The 14,841-nt window shown below is 39.2% G+C and overlaps 1 protein-coding gene across 1 annotated transcript in view; it reads left to right on the top strand.

The window, feature by feature from the left end:
- Positions 1-14,841, top strand: part of LOC121632228 (corticotropin-releasing factor receptor 1) — a 127,799-nt gene that overhangs the window by 59,150 nt on the left and 53,808 nt on the right. The window contains exon 5 of the mRNA XM_041973494.1: positions 5,434-5,519. Coding sequence (XP_041829428.1) covers positions 5,434-5,519 — 86 coding nt within the window. The remainder of the gene's footprint in view (positions 1-5,433; positions 5,520-14,841) is intronic.

Genomic DNA, 14,841 nt, shown 5'->3' on the forward strand with positions numbered 1-14,841 from the left:
CTGATTTCCACCACAGAATCATATCTGTTTTTAATGCATTGCTGCCTGAAGGCCTGAAGATCAGCAGCATTCAGTATTTTTTCAGCTTCGTCCTACATCCATCTGGATTCTTGGAATATTTTTAAAAGATTTTGTACTTTCAATAATTGAATCAATTTTACACAAAGAAGGGAGTCCCCAGAGTTCTTTGCTGAGAGGTGACCCACTTCTCGAAACGCTGCTTCTCTAAGAGGCTTTTTTTACACTTAAACTTATTACTGACCGTGTATAAAATGTTCCACCAGGTGTTTTTTTTTTTAGCATTAAATAACTCTAATCAAAGACAGCATGTTTAAAAGTTTGCTTCAGTTGTCTTGTTTTATTTTTTAAGAAGCACATCTTTATTTTTACTTTTAGATTTTAAAATAAAGAAAAACATGAAACTTTAGCAAAAAAAAAAAAAAAAAACAACGATAGACATACTTTCCAACCTAAAAAGAAGTATCACTGGTACTTTTAGTGTCATTCTGCTGAAAACAACAGAAAAATAGCTAAAAACCTGTATTTGTTATTATATCTATATTTAAAAATGTTAGTTCTTTAGCATTTTTAGCCATGTATTAAAAGTCCCGAGAGCCATCAAATTACTCATACAATAACTACACGTGTAATCTTTCTTTTACTTGTAAAATGCATTTATGTATTTGTTATTCTCAGTTACATCTCATGATGTAGGTTTTCTTTTCTTTCTGATATAGAACATTGACGTTATTATTCATTGTATGTGAGGACAGACTGATTATTCTTTCGGATTCATGACGTGGGAGAAAGATAAGACTGATAGGCAGCTGATAGGAAACAGTTGTTTAGAGAATGACAGCCTGATTGGGCGAGAATGGCACCTCTCAATCTCCTTTCTCCTACTATCAGTCTGAGAGACTGATTTTCAGCTGGAACCAGGTTAAATAAAAACTGATGCTAATGATGCAAAAGTCAGAGTCTCTCTCGACTTCAGAGTCTGGACAACACTCTCAACTTGCAAGTGAAATTGTTTGTACTTTATACGTCTCCTGTAATAAATCTTCTAATTACTTTTACTCATTCAGACTCTTGTTAATTTTTCTATAACAAGCCACAGGTTGAACATCCCTGATTTAGTGTTTGTAAACCAGAATTTACTGCATTTTTTCATATAGCAGTTGGCCTTATTTAAAGGAAAATTACATTTTGCGTGTAACAATGCGATTAATCGCAACATGTCATGCGATCAATTGTGATTAAAATTTTTAATTGTTGCCCAGCACTAATATATATATATAAATATATATATATATATATATATATATATATATATATATATATATATATATATATATATATTTTTTTTTTTTTTGCTCTGGCCTGTTGCTCACTGTCTTTATACTAAGCTAAGCACAAAAATCAGCCCCTAATACATAAATAGAGATATTAATCCATCTCTAAACCTTCAAAAAACAGCAACAACGCCATGCTAGTCAAAAGTTTGAGCGCTCACAGACTTTGCAGAACTGCAGCGGCTGGAAGCAACAATAATGGTCTAACTAGCAAATAAAAATAGCGCCCTTGGCATTCAATCAATCTTAATTAGCCTCAGCTGTAAAACTCCTTTCACCTGCTCTCATGCAAACTGTCAGACAATGTCAAAAACTAATGCAAAACCACTTAATTTCCTGCGTACATATATGTTCAGTGTTAGGGAATATGCCAGAGAGCTTTAGCAACCATAAATCACCCTGTGATGCTGTTCCAGGAAGCATTTCAAGGTCTTGCAGCTTTATTTGAAAGCTGCAGCATTTATACCTTAAAGCTTCTGGCTCTGCATGACTGTGATGCCTCAGTGTGGACTCCTTTTTTGGCTCTTTCTTTTGCTTTTACAAATTTGATTTGTAAACTGTCTTTGTTTCTTAAATGGGAAATAAAGTGACTTTATTGCTTTGACTATAAAAAATCCTGTTATGTGTGAGCAAGAGCCCCGAGGGAAGTTGTGTAGTCATGTGGAGTCACGTAAATATGGACTTAATAAAAGGTGAAAATTATGGTAAATATGGAGATTTTTTTCCAGTTCACGGAACAATTATAGGAAACTGGGTTTTCACCAGGGAAATAAAAACTTTTGAAAAAAAAAAAAAAAAATCACACAAACACTCATCGTAACTTCTTCTGTGTGCTCAATCCTAAATATATTAATTTATAAGCCTGTTAGGAATAAAGTTTATAAATTATGTGTGTGTTATTCAGCCAGTCCAGTACATAACGTCAGTCTCAACTTCCGACTTTGACATAATTCTCCATAGGCAGATTTTAAAGCTCTCTAGGATATTACATTTGTGGTTTAGGGATATCACAAGCTAGGTAATCTTGATTGGGTATGACAGTCCCTTTACACTGTCAACCTGCTATTTTTACACAGCTCATTGCACATTAATGCCCCCAGGCAATCCAATCCCATTTTATCTCTTACCAAACCATTTCTGGTTATTAAAACATGGATTTATGGTCATCAGCCTCCATTTCAGGTATCCACACACACTCTGACACACATGTGGGTTTCTCTGTTTCGATTCTATTCATCCACTTGGAGTTTCTGTGCACCCAAAGAGCTCATCTTCAAAGTAGATGCATTAGAAAATGTCAGACTTGTCTCATAATGACAAAAGGTAAACAAGAAAGTCTATTTTTTCTGGATCTTGGCAGCTTTCAAACTTTAACTGTGTGGCTCCACAAACTTCATCTCCTCTGATAAAAAGAGCTGGCTGTCACTAGTAAAGGCGTCTGGCGACCCGTGGAGATGACCTGAAAGGAGATCAGGTCGGACCTGTCTATAAACCCTCAGTGAAAAATGTCCCAGTGCGGGATAAGCGATCAGCTAGCCGACATGAGCGGACGTGCTCGCACTGCTGATCTGCTGACGGCGAGCCTGACCTGGGGATGAAATAATCCCTCAAACCTGTTCTGAATTTTTGATGTCACAGCCGGCTAACATTTATTATGCCAGAACTAACTCAACCCCTAAAGACCAGATGAAACATACGAGTGTATATCTCTTTTAATTGTGAGGGATGTTTGTGTGCTTTCTTATTTTCAGTGATAATTATCTTAAGGGTAAAAGCTTTACAACCCCAATTCCATAGAAGTTGGATGCTATATAAAATGTAAATAATGGAATATTATGATTTGCAACTCTTATAAACACATATTTTGATACCAATAAAACACCTCCCTGGTGAGGTGTTCTGGGCACGTCCCACCGGAAAGAGGCCCCGAGGAAGACCCAGGACACGTTGGACGGACTACATCTCTCGGCTGGCCTGGGAACGCCTCGGGATCCCTTAAGATGAGCTGGTGAATGTGACCAGGGAGAGGGAAGTCTGGGTTTCCCTGCTTAGGCAGCTGCCCCCGGACCCAACTCCGGATAAGCGGAAAAAAATGGATGGATGGATAAAACATAAACAGCATATCAGATATTCAACCTGAGCCATTTTACCATCACCATCTTTCAGGGAAGGTCTTGCAGATTTCAGCAGGACAATGCTGAACCAAATCCTGCATCCATCGCAGCAGCATGGCTTCACAGGAGAAGAGTCCGGCTGCTGAACTGGCCTGCCTGCAGTCCAGACCTTTCACCAGTACACAACATCTGGAGCTTCATGGAAGCAAAAACGAAGGTCCAGGACTGTGGAGCAGCTAGAATCCTGCATCAGACCAGAATAAGACAACATTCCTTTCCTAAAAAATTATGGGATCTGCAAATGATTGTATTCTGTTTTTACTTACATTGTAGACCCGAATCCCAAGTTTTTTGGAATTAGGGTTGTAATTTTAAGCTGCAATTGCAAACTGAAGAAATAAAAGTTTGAGAGCTGTTAAAATCCATAGAAGTGATTTTGTAATTGAAGGATTGTTTAAAGGACAGTTTAAGTCATCAACGAGCTTTCTTCTTTAACATTTTGCAGCTCTCCTGTTTGCTTGCAGACTCCAGCTTAAAAACACCACCTCTAAAAAAGGTTCTGAAGTCGCTTTATTGAACTTTTGATTGCCTCATTTACTGTGGCCCAGCTCCTCTGAGGAAAATTCAGTTTCTTTATTGTGGTAATAAATGTGAAATTTGCTGCAGATTATTCAGTGTCTGTCCTTTGCCATTGTCCAGCGTCAAAAAATAAAATTTTCCTCATCATTTGTGAGCTCTTTCATCTTGACCTCTTCTATTATTTAGGTTTATATATCCAGAAAAGTGTAGAAATTACTGAAAATAAACAGCCATTTATGGCTCGATTATGTCAGAGCTCTAGTTTGGGGAGAGCAGATAAACACCACAATGAGGCTGAAATGTTAAAGAAATTCAGCTTTAACGTGGGTCACTTGTGGATAAATGAGGTGGTCTAAATGTAAAGGATAATGACAGGAGCTTAGTCTGAAAGTGGTAGACTGCCCTGACAGCAAACGTGTGAAAAATCACAGCTTGTACGACTACCTCTAATGATATCTCTCCCTATTAATCTCAAAAACAGAAAAGGTCACAGTGCCACTATGAATCGAGCCGGGATGCACATACAGTACGATGCTGTGCATAAGTCTTGAACCACTCCTCATTGCTTTAACATTTTCCTGGAAAACAGGAAGCAGGTGCAGCAATTTAGAGCTTTTGATTAAGAAGATTCCACACTGCTGCAGTATTGTTGAGATCTCTGGGAATGATCCAAATGCATAAGCAGTGTGTACACACTAAAAACCTGTTTACACCTAAGACCATGCATCTTCAGACCACTCAAATGCATGCATGTAGCAACTGGACATAATTCCTATAAAACAACAATTTAACAGAGCTTTATTATCACAGAACTGTTATAATAACTAATGATAACAAGTTCCTATCCTTCAGGCAGTTTTATAAAATTGTATTTTTCTTCACAGCCTTCATTATCATCCCTGTTCAGCTAAGATGCAAATGATGTCTTGATATGTAAATGACAAATTAGAGCAGTGTCTGATGCCATTCAAGGCCAAAAATGGGAGTGGAAATTAAGTTTGTGCATAAACATGTACGCAAGCCTTTTAAATCTGGCAATCTGGAAAAATAATGTATATGCATTTTTCTGCCTTATGTGCACACATCTCCCCTTTCATGGAGACCTTTTCTAATGAGCTTCAGCTAACAGTAGATGGTTTAACTAAAGGTCCACATTCTGTCAAAAACTAAAAAAACTTTGTTAGAACTATTGCTTAAGACGACTTTAAAATACTACAACGTCTGGCTGCTTGAAAGCAAAGTATAAAGACACGCAGGATGGCTCAAGGCTTTTTGCACAGTATTTTATGGTTTGCAGGTAAAAACTGATTTAGCCAGAAAAATGGTGGGTGCAAATCTCATCGTTAACTAACAACCTTCTGTTTGTTCTTCTTTTCCTCTCTCTACAGATAATGTTTATAGGAAATGTCTTGCAAATGGGACCTGGGCGCTGAAGGGGAACTACTCGATGTGTAAGGCCATACTTCACGAGGAGGTAAGACTTGGTTGTGTGCTGTTTGTGTGTGCTCGTGTCCTGATTAATGGGGCTTTTAGCAATGATCTTCAAAGCAGGAAACATGCACTTTAATCAAAAACCAACAAGAAAGGCAAGGTTAAGAGTGGAAGGAGCGGTTTTGCTTGAGGCTTATTTATAGTAAATGTAGATTCAGGGTTCAGTTTGTCAGAGTGCGGCCTTAAAGGGACGCAGGAGGGGGAATAAAAGCTCTAATAATACAATGCATGTGCTGTGGATTGCCCAAGAGCATCACTTGAAGGAATCTGCTTTAAAAGCACAATGAATATTTTGAATGTGAATCGCAGTGTGGTTTTAATGTCATTTTGCCTCAGGTTACAGAGGCATGGCTGCTTTTCTATGTAGGTCGGAGCTTGAAGTCTTATCAACCTGCAGCCTTTTTTTTCTTTTGAACACATAAAAAGTGAATCATGTCTGAATTCCTCTAAAGAACCATCAGCTGCAGGACTGATCTCTGCACACAGCATTGTTCCCTGGAGATATGGCTGAGTTCTGCTGCTCTATCTGGTGCCATTGTGCTCCAGATTTTTATCCATCCACATGTTGCTGTTTATTTACTTACTTCTTTATTTATTTATTACTCAATAAAATGATGAGTGGTTATCGTTAAACAAGTGAACGGCTGATGTATTTGTACTGTATTTTAAAGACGGAATTAAACAATCAAAACATGAGACTCAGTATGTTTGTTTTGCCTGAACTGAACAGCTGTTTAAACCAAATAAACCACTGTAAGTATATATTATATTACTTTTATATGCTCCATTTTAAATCCTTTTTTGGCATCAGGGGGAATAAAGAGATGCAACCTTAAATCCTATTAAAGGACAAAACAAAACAATGTTGGCCCATCTAAATGTACAGCTACTTTTTGTTAAGCTTGCAACATCCCGCAAAAGATAGGTGTGCAGCGTTTCTTGCAGCTAACCCAAACAGCAACTAATGGAATATTTTTTTGGAGCAGAGGATTAATCCACAACTGCTTCTCTATTTACATTTCCAGCAGTTGGGAGATGAATGTCATTTTGATTCTCTAAACTTAATCAGCCTGACTCCATTTCTGTTCCTATTAACATGACTGGATAAGTTGTGCATTAGAAAAGGTTGGTTTATCAAAAAATTGTGGATATTCATGACTGTCAGATGGTCTTACAGCCTACAGCAGTGCCTACCTATGTGACTTCCATCCTTGTGAGTGTTTATGAATGTGCCTTTGTCAGCCTGCAGTAAAAAGCCTTAGCTGGTGGTAGAATTTCTAGAGCTGCTTCACAAAATTGAAATAAGCTACAGGATGTGAGTGGTTTTATTGGTGTATTCAATCTGAACTTTCCGAGTTCCCACAGGAAAAAATTGATTGGAACACCCTATTAAGTCATATCTGACTCAGAAAATTGGAGGAACTAAATTATTTCTGACCTCAACACCTGTCATGGCTGACTTATCCTTAAAAACTGGTTATAGCTGCAGCAATAACGCTTGATTGGCATGGCTTGTCAGTTTGTGTCATGTTAAATCAGTCACATACAGTCCAGTCTCCAGCAAACATATTGCTTTGGTGTTTGTAGAGCTCAATGCTATACTGTCGTGCTGATGATTCTTAGCTTGGTTAGTTTGCACAGAAATGAGCTACTGGTTTTCCATTTTCCAACACGTATGTGGTCAGCTAGGGGTGACGCCGTTCCCAGACAACTGGAACGCAGCGTAAAGGGCTGGATAACATAAATACTGGATAACTGTAATTTTTGTTCACAGTTTAAACATATGCAACGTTTAAAAGAAGGAAGGTTACACAAACATCTTTTATAAGTCTTTGCACGGATCAGCACATCTTTTAAAGATTAAGAAAACTGGGGGCAGATTACTGCTAATTATGTTAGCATTATGCATAAACTTAATGTATGTTTTCCCTCCATGGGCATGATTTATTTTCACAGCAGCATGCCAGGGTAATGTTTTAACGAAGACTATTACACAGTTCAGTGTGGGACTTGAATGAGCTCCTGTACAAACTCTGCTAAGTAATGCTAGCATACTTAACGTTTTCCTAATGCCATAAGTCTACCATGGTTATTCACGGAGATTTGAGAGTGAATGACCTTGCACACGATGTGTGATAGAGTTTGTTTTGCTGTAACCGTGATCCTGGTACTACTTGCTGTAAATAATGACCCTGGTACTGTTTGTTGTCAAAACTTTATTCTATTGTTAATGTTGCCGTGGTTTGTTGCTGTAGTGTTGTATCGCCCATCAGCCCAAACATAAGCTACTGGTTTTAGTTGGATTCCATCCATGGACATGCATCGGGTCCTTTATGGGATTTCCTAGTATCATAGATAAAATACGAGTTAATTTTATGGCTGTGTAAAAGTGACAGGTGGATATTTCAGTACTGAAGCTGCTCAGCTAAACTAGTCTATACACATATGCTTCTGTCCACATCTGTCCACCTCTGTCCTTGTCCAGCTCAGAAACAGCTGTAAACTGGGCCAATGAGGAACATTTTATTAGTCCAGATTAAAAGCTGGTCAGGAAACTTTGTGACTTCATCAGTGTGTAAGTGTGTTTATCTGGTTATAAATGATGTGATTGCAGTGTTTTCTGCTTGTTGGCTTATTTTACTGCATGAGATATTTGGTGGGTCCTGCTGGACCAAACATACCTGCACAGGTGGGCTGCTGCATGCTAAAGTTTGGAACCCCTCTTAAGGTTGGACAATCTGTTTTGTTGAGTTACTTTTTCACTTTCTAATGTTAGTTGAATCACATCAGGTGAAGCTGCTGTTGACTTCTTGGTTTTTTCTGTTGCAGTGAATATTAATGTTAACATTTTATATTTATGGTAAACTGGCATCTAAATTATTTGCTGACAAAATGACTCAATCATGTTGTTTCAGGTTAACATGATATCATGAGATGAGTAATGGAGTCCTGCTGGGACTGTTGCTGAGTCTTTTGATAAGAGAAAAGCTGGACTGGTGGCTTATAGCTGTGTGTGGATGTTGGTCTATATAGAATATTGAGCTTTGGTGATTAAGTAGTCTGTGTTTATGTGTGTCTGTGTGTGTGTGCATACATGCATGTTTGTACTTGGACGTGAACATATGTGTGCAGTATGTGAATTAGGGCGGCCTGAGTGAGTGTACGACTCCTGGCCTGACTTTTTGTTGCAGTCTGGCCCTGGTCATGTTTTGCTGTGTTAAGTGCTTGGATGGAAGCTGTATCTCGTAAGAAATACTGTCCCACTTTTGCCTGTCCTGTGTCCTCTCCAAATCTGGTGAAGGAAGGACAGATGGAAAGAAAAGAAGAGAGAAAATAGACCTAATAGGGAGGAACTGAATTATGCTGATTAGTGTAAAATCTGCTAATTAATATGCATGTTTTGTGCAAAAACTAGCAAACAAACGCGCAACCTTGGAACATCAAGACTGCCGAAGGTTCCCTCAGAAAGTCCTTTTAAATGTAAATGTACTTTATTTATATAGCACTTTGCAAAAACCCACTGGAGAAAGTGCTTTACAAAAGATTAAAACAACAATTTAAAAACACACCAGAACACAAGTACATAAGTAAAAGTAAAAGTAAGATGAACAATAAAAGCACAAAAAATAAAAAGAGAAAAATAAAAACTGAAGTGTCACTGCACTACAGGGTGTTAAAAGCCTAAATAAATAAGTTGTAAGATCTTATTTTTAAAGGCCCAGGTCTGTGATGAGGCGCATGTCAGTTGGGAGCTTATTCTAGAGCCTGGGTGCAGCAACTGAAAAGGCTCGGTCACCCCAATGTTTACATTTGGACCTGGACACTTCCAACAAGAGCTTTTAGTTTATTTGCAAGACATTCAAACTGGGAATGCTCAAGGATAGCTCCTAGCCAGTTTTCTGAGGGTACAAGCACAACTGAGGATCAAACTCAGCTCTACACAGTCATAATATTAAGACATGCATTTATTTATTTATTTATTTACTGCTACCTGTTGTGAAGAGTTTTTTCATTAGTATTTATTAACGTCAACTCTAAAATCACCTTTACAGTAAGTGATTTCAAATACAGATTATCTCTAACACCCAAATCAGGTGGTGGAAGAAAACTGCTATCTGGGACACAAATGAAAGATGTTTTTTTCCAAACAAAAAAGTCCTGCTGTCATCTTTATGAGACCTTCATCGTGGAAACCAATAGTCTTATAGACAACTATGGACGTTCCCCGTTTACGTGGGAAGTCTGATCAGTCCATGGAGTCGTATGCAGTGGGCTTTTGGAGTCACTATTAATAATAATTATTGCGTTCTTTAAACTCATTAACCAGCAGTGGTTTTTGAGGCTGATCCTACAATTTGAAAACAATTCTGATATTAAAGTTCAGGGTCCATGTAAATAAAAGTCTGACTCAAAGCAAGCAGGAATACAATATGAAGTCTAAATAAACTAACACATGATGTTTGCTCGACACTTTTCAAAGTGCCAGTATTTCCTCCTACCCGCTTTTTCTATGCTAAGCTAATAGCCTATAATTAGTCAATGTTTAAAGAAAACATGGGCGTAACAAAAAAAATGAGCATTTTCTATTGAAATAAGAAGATCATGTTTAATTTATTATGAGTCTATAAGGTCTGTAATGATGGGAAGTTAATGAGCTTCTGCTTGCTGAGCATAATATAGTACTGAGAAGTAATGGCCTCAATTTTGGCTTCAACTCTCATAATGTTCATCACTATCTATGGTTAATGAAAACGTGGCTGAAGAGACAAACAGAAAGATTATCTATGATCTACACTCACCGGCCACTTTATTAGCTCCACCCTGCTCGTACCAGGTTGGTCCTATTTTACCTGCAGAAGCACTGTAATTCTTGCTGGCAAAGATTCCATAATGATAAGAAAGCATCATAGTAGCAGCAGATTTGTCTCGTTGTCGTGTTCTAGAAAGCAGGTGGAGATGAAATGAGCTTTGTGACATGGTGCATTATCCTGCTGGAAGTAGCATCAGAAGATGCTCCACTGTGGTCATAAAGGGATGGACATGGTCAGCAGCGATGGATCCATGTTTTCATGATATTTCATCCAAATTCTGAGCCTAGCATCTGGATGTGGACTTGAAATGGAGACTCATCAGAACAGCAACGTTTCTCCATCTTCTATTGTCCAGTGTTGGTGAGTGTGTGTGAATTGTAGCCTCAGTTTCCTGTTCTTAGCTGACAGGAGACACCCGGTGTGGTCTTCTGCTGCTGTAGCCCATCAGCTTCAAGGCTGGATATGTTGTGTGTTCAGAGATGATATTCTTCATACCAAATAGAAGGATATCATCACATTTAAACCATCTTTCTTGGCCTGCTGCCACTCAGATCTTAAATAAGCTGAATAAAATATGAATGTATCGTAGTGGCTGAAACTTTAACACTGCTTCTGTCTCATCTCAGTGACCACAGTAGTTTTCTGGCTTTTCATTCACCATTAATAACATTAAATTCAAATAGGCTGTTTTTCTCTCCAGGGAAACCGCTGTTAATGGAGACAGCAGCGCTCTTATTACCATCACTGAGGAAATCAAAGATGTGGGCGGTGGTTCAGAGGTCTGATAAAGTGGAGATTGTTTTCCAGTGCTCATTTGATTTAAAATATTCCTTTGGGAAAGTTTCAGCATATGATCATTGAGGAAATATTGATCAAATGTTGATTTAATTCCACGTAGAAATTGTGAGTGCTTTGACCCTTATAGCAACCTCTCAGATCATAAATCATTGCTGAACGAACAGCTTCTGCTATGTGGCGCAGGGCTGTAGGTGGATGGTGTGAGAGGCACTGAGGCGATGTAAAAGCTCAGCGTGGGTCCATGTTTTCAGTCCACATATTTGTTGGAAAAATTAATTCATGGTGAGGATTGGTCTGTGGTTTTATTGACAGTTTAAAAAATATCAAATATTACCTAATTCTTTAACGGTTTTTGTTTTAACAATGAAATCTTGCTCTCCATTTGCAGTGCTTTGTACCTTACAGATCTGTGAGGATGAGGAAACGGTGTTCGGTATGAGACCCTGCAGTTAGGCCTTTTTTAGAGACTGAATCTGATGTCTAATCGATCCTGGCAGAAGATGGATATAGAGTGTCTGACCTTTTAAAATTGCGTGTTTGATTTCTCTCTCTCTCTCTCTCTTTTGTAGCCATGAAATAAATCACCATGTAGCGGTGGCAGTGACTGACATCAGGGAAGGAAAAGGGGGAAGTAGCTTCTCTGAAAAGGTGTTTCGTGCGACATTTAGAAAGCTGGATGTCAGACTGAAGCGCCAGCATCTCAGACCAAAACAAACACAACCACAACCACTCAGCTCCTCTGGCTCGTCATGGAGGGGACAGACAGCTCCCGTGTTGACTGATCTGATCCTTTTTTATTAGAGGCTTTGTTTTAGATTGAGATGCTGTTAGTGGAGGAAAAATAAGTCACTGGAAGTCTTTTTCTCAAGTGATGAGGGCCATCATTTTTAGATTTGAATAAATATTCATGCACATTTGCAGCAAATACAAATAACAAATAAATCCTTGCTGGTCTGAATCTCATATATAGAGTCTTAAAGCTTATATTTAACTGGATAACCAGTGATTCCACACTTGTTTGAAGGCAAACACTTATTAAAAAGTTGGTTTGAGAAAAAGACCAAATCCTCATTGCTGGAGGTTATTTTTTCAACATCTTTGTTGTTTAAAGGAAGTGAGTCAGGTTGGATTTTGGAATTTGTGGCCTACATATTTTGTGAGACCTGAGGCGAGTGTTGAGAGGGTCTTATATTATCCTCTTGTCGTCCACCTCCTCCTCTCTCAGGCTCATCCCAGCAGTCTGCTATCCATTTTAAAACCTCCTGTTTGCTTGATTTATGCCTTGATGTGTTAGCCAGCCCTGCACTACTGAGAGTCTATTACAAGAATAATCCAATTTTCTCAGGTCTGCATTAAAGCACATGTGAGCAATACGTGCAAGAACCGATCCTCATCTGTACGGTCCATTCTGAATGCATCATTTAAACTACAGTATAATCTGTAGAAAGTACGTGAAGCTAGAGGCTAATGACAAAAACAAAAGGCCGTTGGAATGAGAAGTTAACAAAGCTGGAGTCCAGTCAGGGAATCCAGACTGTAGGCGTGGCTGTGGGCATCTTCTCCTCTCTGCCTCTGCTTGACTTGGACTGGCATGTGAACATTGTGTTACTGTACCCGGCCTGCTCATAAGGCTTTTTATGGATAAAAGAGCAGCAGCGACCCTCTGTTCATGTGCCATCACCTTTACGTTCACCCGTTCTTTTACACACTCTGTAATGTTTTTTGCTTATTTCCACCACTATATGTTTATTTACCACTTGATTTTGCTGATCCAAAGAATAAATAACCACATGATTTAGTCCTGGCTGCGGCTTCTTTGACTTCACGCTCTGTGAAGTTTGCAGCAGGATTTTATGTTGTTATTTGAACAGCAGGTGAAAACAGGGTTGTGTTTTTTGTTCTTTGCATATTAATTAATGGAGAATACTGTTCTCTTCCCAAAAATGACTCGATGGGCCATATCTGCATGCAGGGTCATATACACTCACTGGCTGATTTCTTACCTACATCTTGTTAACACATGTAGCCAATCACATGGCAGCAGTTCAATACATTCAGTCATATCGACATGGCGAATACCAGTTGCTGAAGGTCAAACTGAGCATCAGAATGAGGAAGACAGGGGATTTAAGTGACTTTGAACCATAGACTGTATATAAAAGATGGACAGAGCCTCCGTGACGTCATCCGTAGGTTTCTGAAGAGTAAAAGTAAAGCTCATTGGGCAGTTCCTACCATCGCTATCTTGGCAGCATCATGCCTGCCGTCGCTCCCGGAAAAGCTGAGAGGAGGGCTGTAAGCGCGGGGGTGGATGATCGACGGCTATCAAACTCCGAGCTGCCTGTAGCTAAGAGCTAACTGAGCTAACTCAGAGCTAAGTTGGTATTTTTAACATGGGAGTCTATGGGGATTGACTCTGTTTTGGAGCCAGCCCCTAGCTGATGAGGAGTGAACTGCAATTCTTTGCACTTCCGTATAGGCTTCACATTTCGCCGCCGAAAGTTGCCGCTTGCTTTGAACGTTGCATGGTTGTTGGTCTGAGTCTTTCAGAAACTGCTAATCTACTGGGATTTTCACACACAACCATCTCTAAGAAGATTGGAAAATGGTGCCTGGTCTGATGACCTGATTTCTGCTGCAAAATTCACATTTAATTTTAGAATTTGACATAAACAACATGAATGCACGGATCCATGCACACTTTGGGCCCCTTAGTACCAACATGGCCTGGTTTAACCAGCACAGCCTACCTGAGTATTGTTGCTGACCATGTCCATCCCTTTATGACCACAGTGGAGCATCTTCTGATGCTACTTCCAGCAGGATAATGCACCATGTCACAAAGCTCAGATCGTCTCCAGCTGCTTCCTTGAACATGACAATGAGTTCACTGGACTCCAACGGCCTCCACAGCCACCTGATCTCAGTCCAGTAGAGCAGCTTTGGGATGTGGTGGAACGGGAGATTCTCATCATGGATGCAGCCGACAAACCTGCAGCAACTGTGTGATGCTGTCATGTTGATAAGGAGCAAAATCTCTGAGGAATGTTTCCTACACCTTGTTCAATCTATAACACCAAGAATTAAGACAGTTCTGGAGGAAAAAGGGGTCCAACCCGGTACTTGTAATGTGGACCTGATAAAGTGGGCGTTGAGTGAAGATCATCTTTAGCACACGTTCTGGGAAAGAACAATTTCTGTCTCTTCATTAACTGCATATAGAGATGAACATCATGGCAGATCCATAAAACTGAAGCCAGAACTTCTGAGTACGCTCCATCTCATTTCCAATCCTGAAGTCACTTCTGTGTAGACTCTGGTTGTCTTTCCAAGATATTCTGGATCATTTGTGTATGGCAGCGTGACATGTTGACAAGTCAGCCATTTCCTAACAGTCTAAGGGTGAATGAATCATCGAATCAAGTTTGAGACGGAAGCCAACTGACACATGAAGCCTGGTTAGGCACAGACTCAAAAAATGACACCCGCAGGGAAAAGCAATGAAGACAGAAAGACTGGCAGCAACTCACTAATTCCCCTTTATTACAGACTTTATACATACAATATAATGAATTTAACACTGCCTTCTTATTTCCATAGAAAAAACTCAGATAGATAGATAGATAGATAGATAGATAGATAGATAGATAGATAGATAGATAGATAGATAGATAGATAGATAGATAGATAGATAGA

Source organism: Melanotaenia boesemani, chromosome 21 (genome assembly GCF_017639745.1).
Source record: "Melanotaenia boesemani isolate fMelBoe1 chromosome 21, fMelBoe1.pri, whole genome shotgun sequence".
NCBI lineage: Eukaryota > Metazoa > Chordata > Actinopteri > Atheriniformes > Melanotaeniidae > Melanotaenia > Melanotaenia boesemani.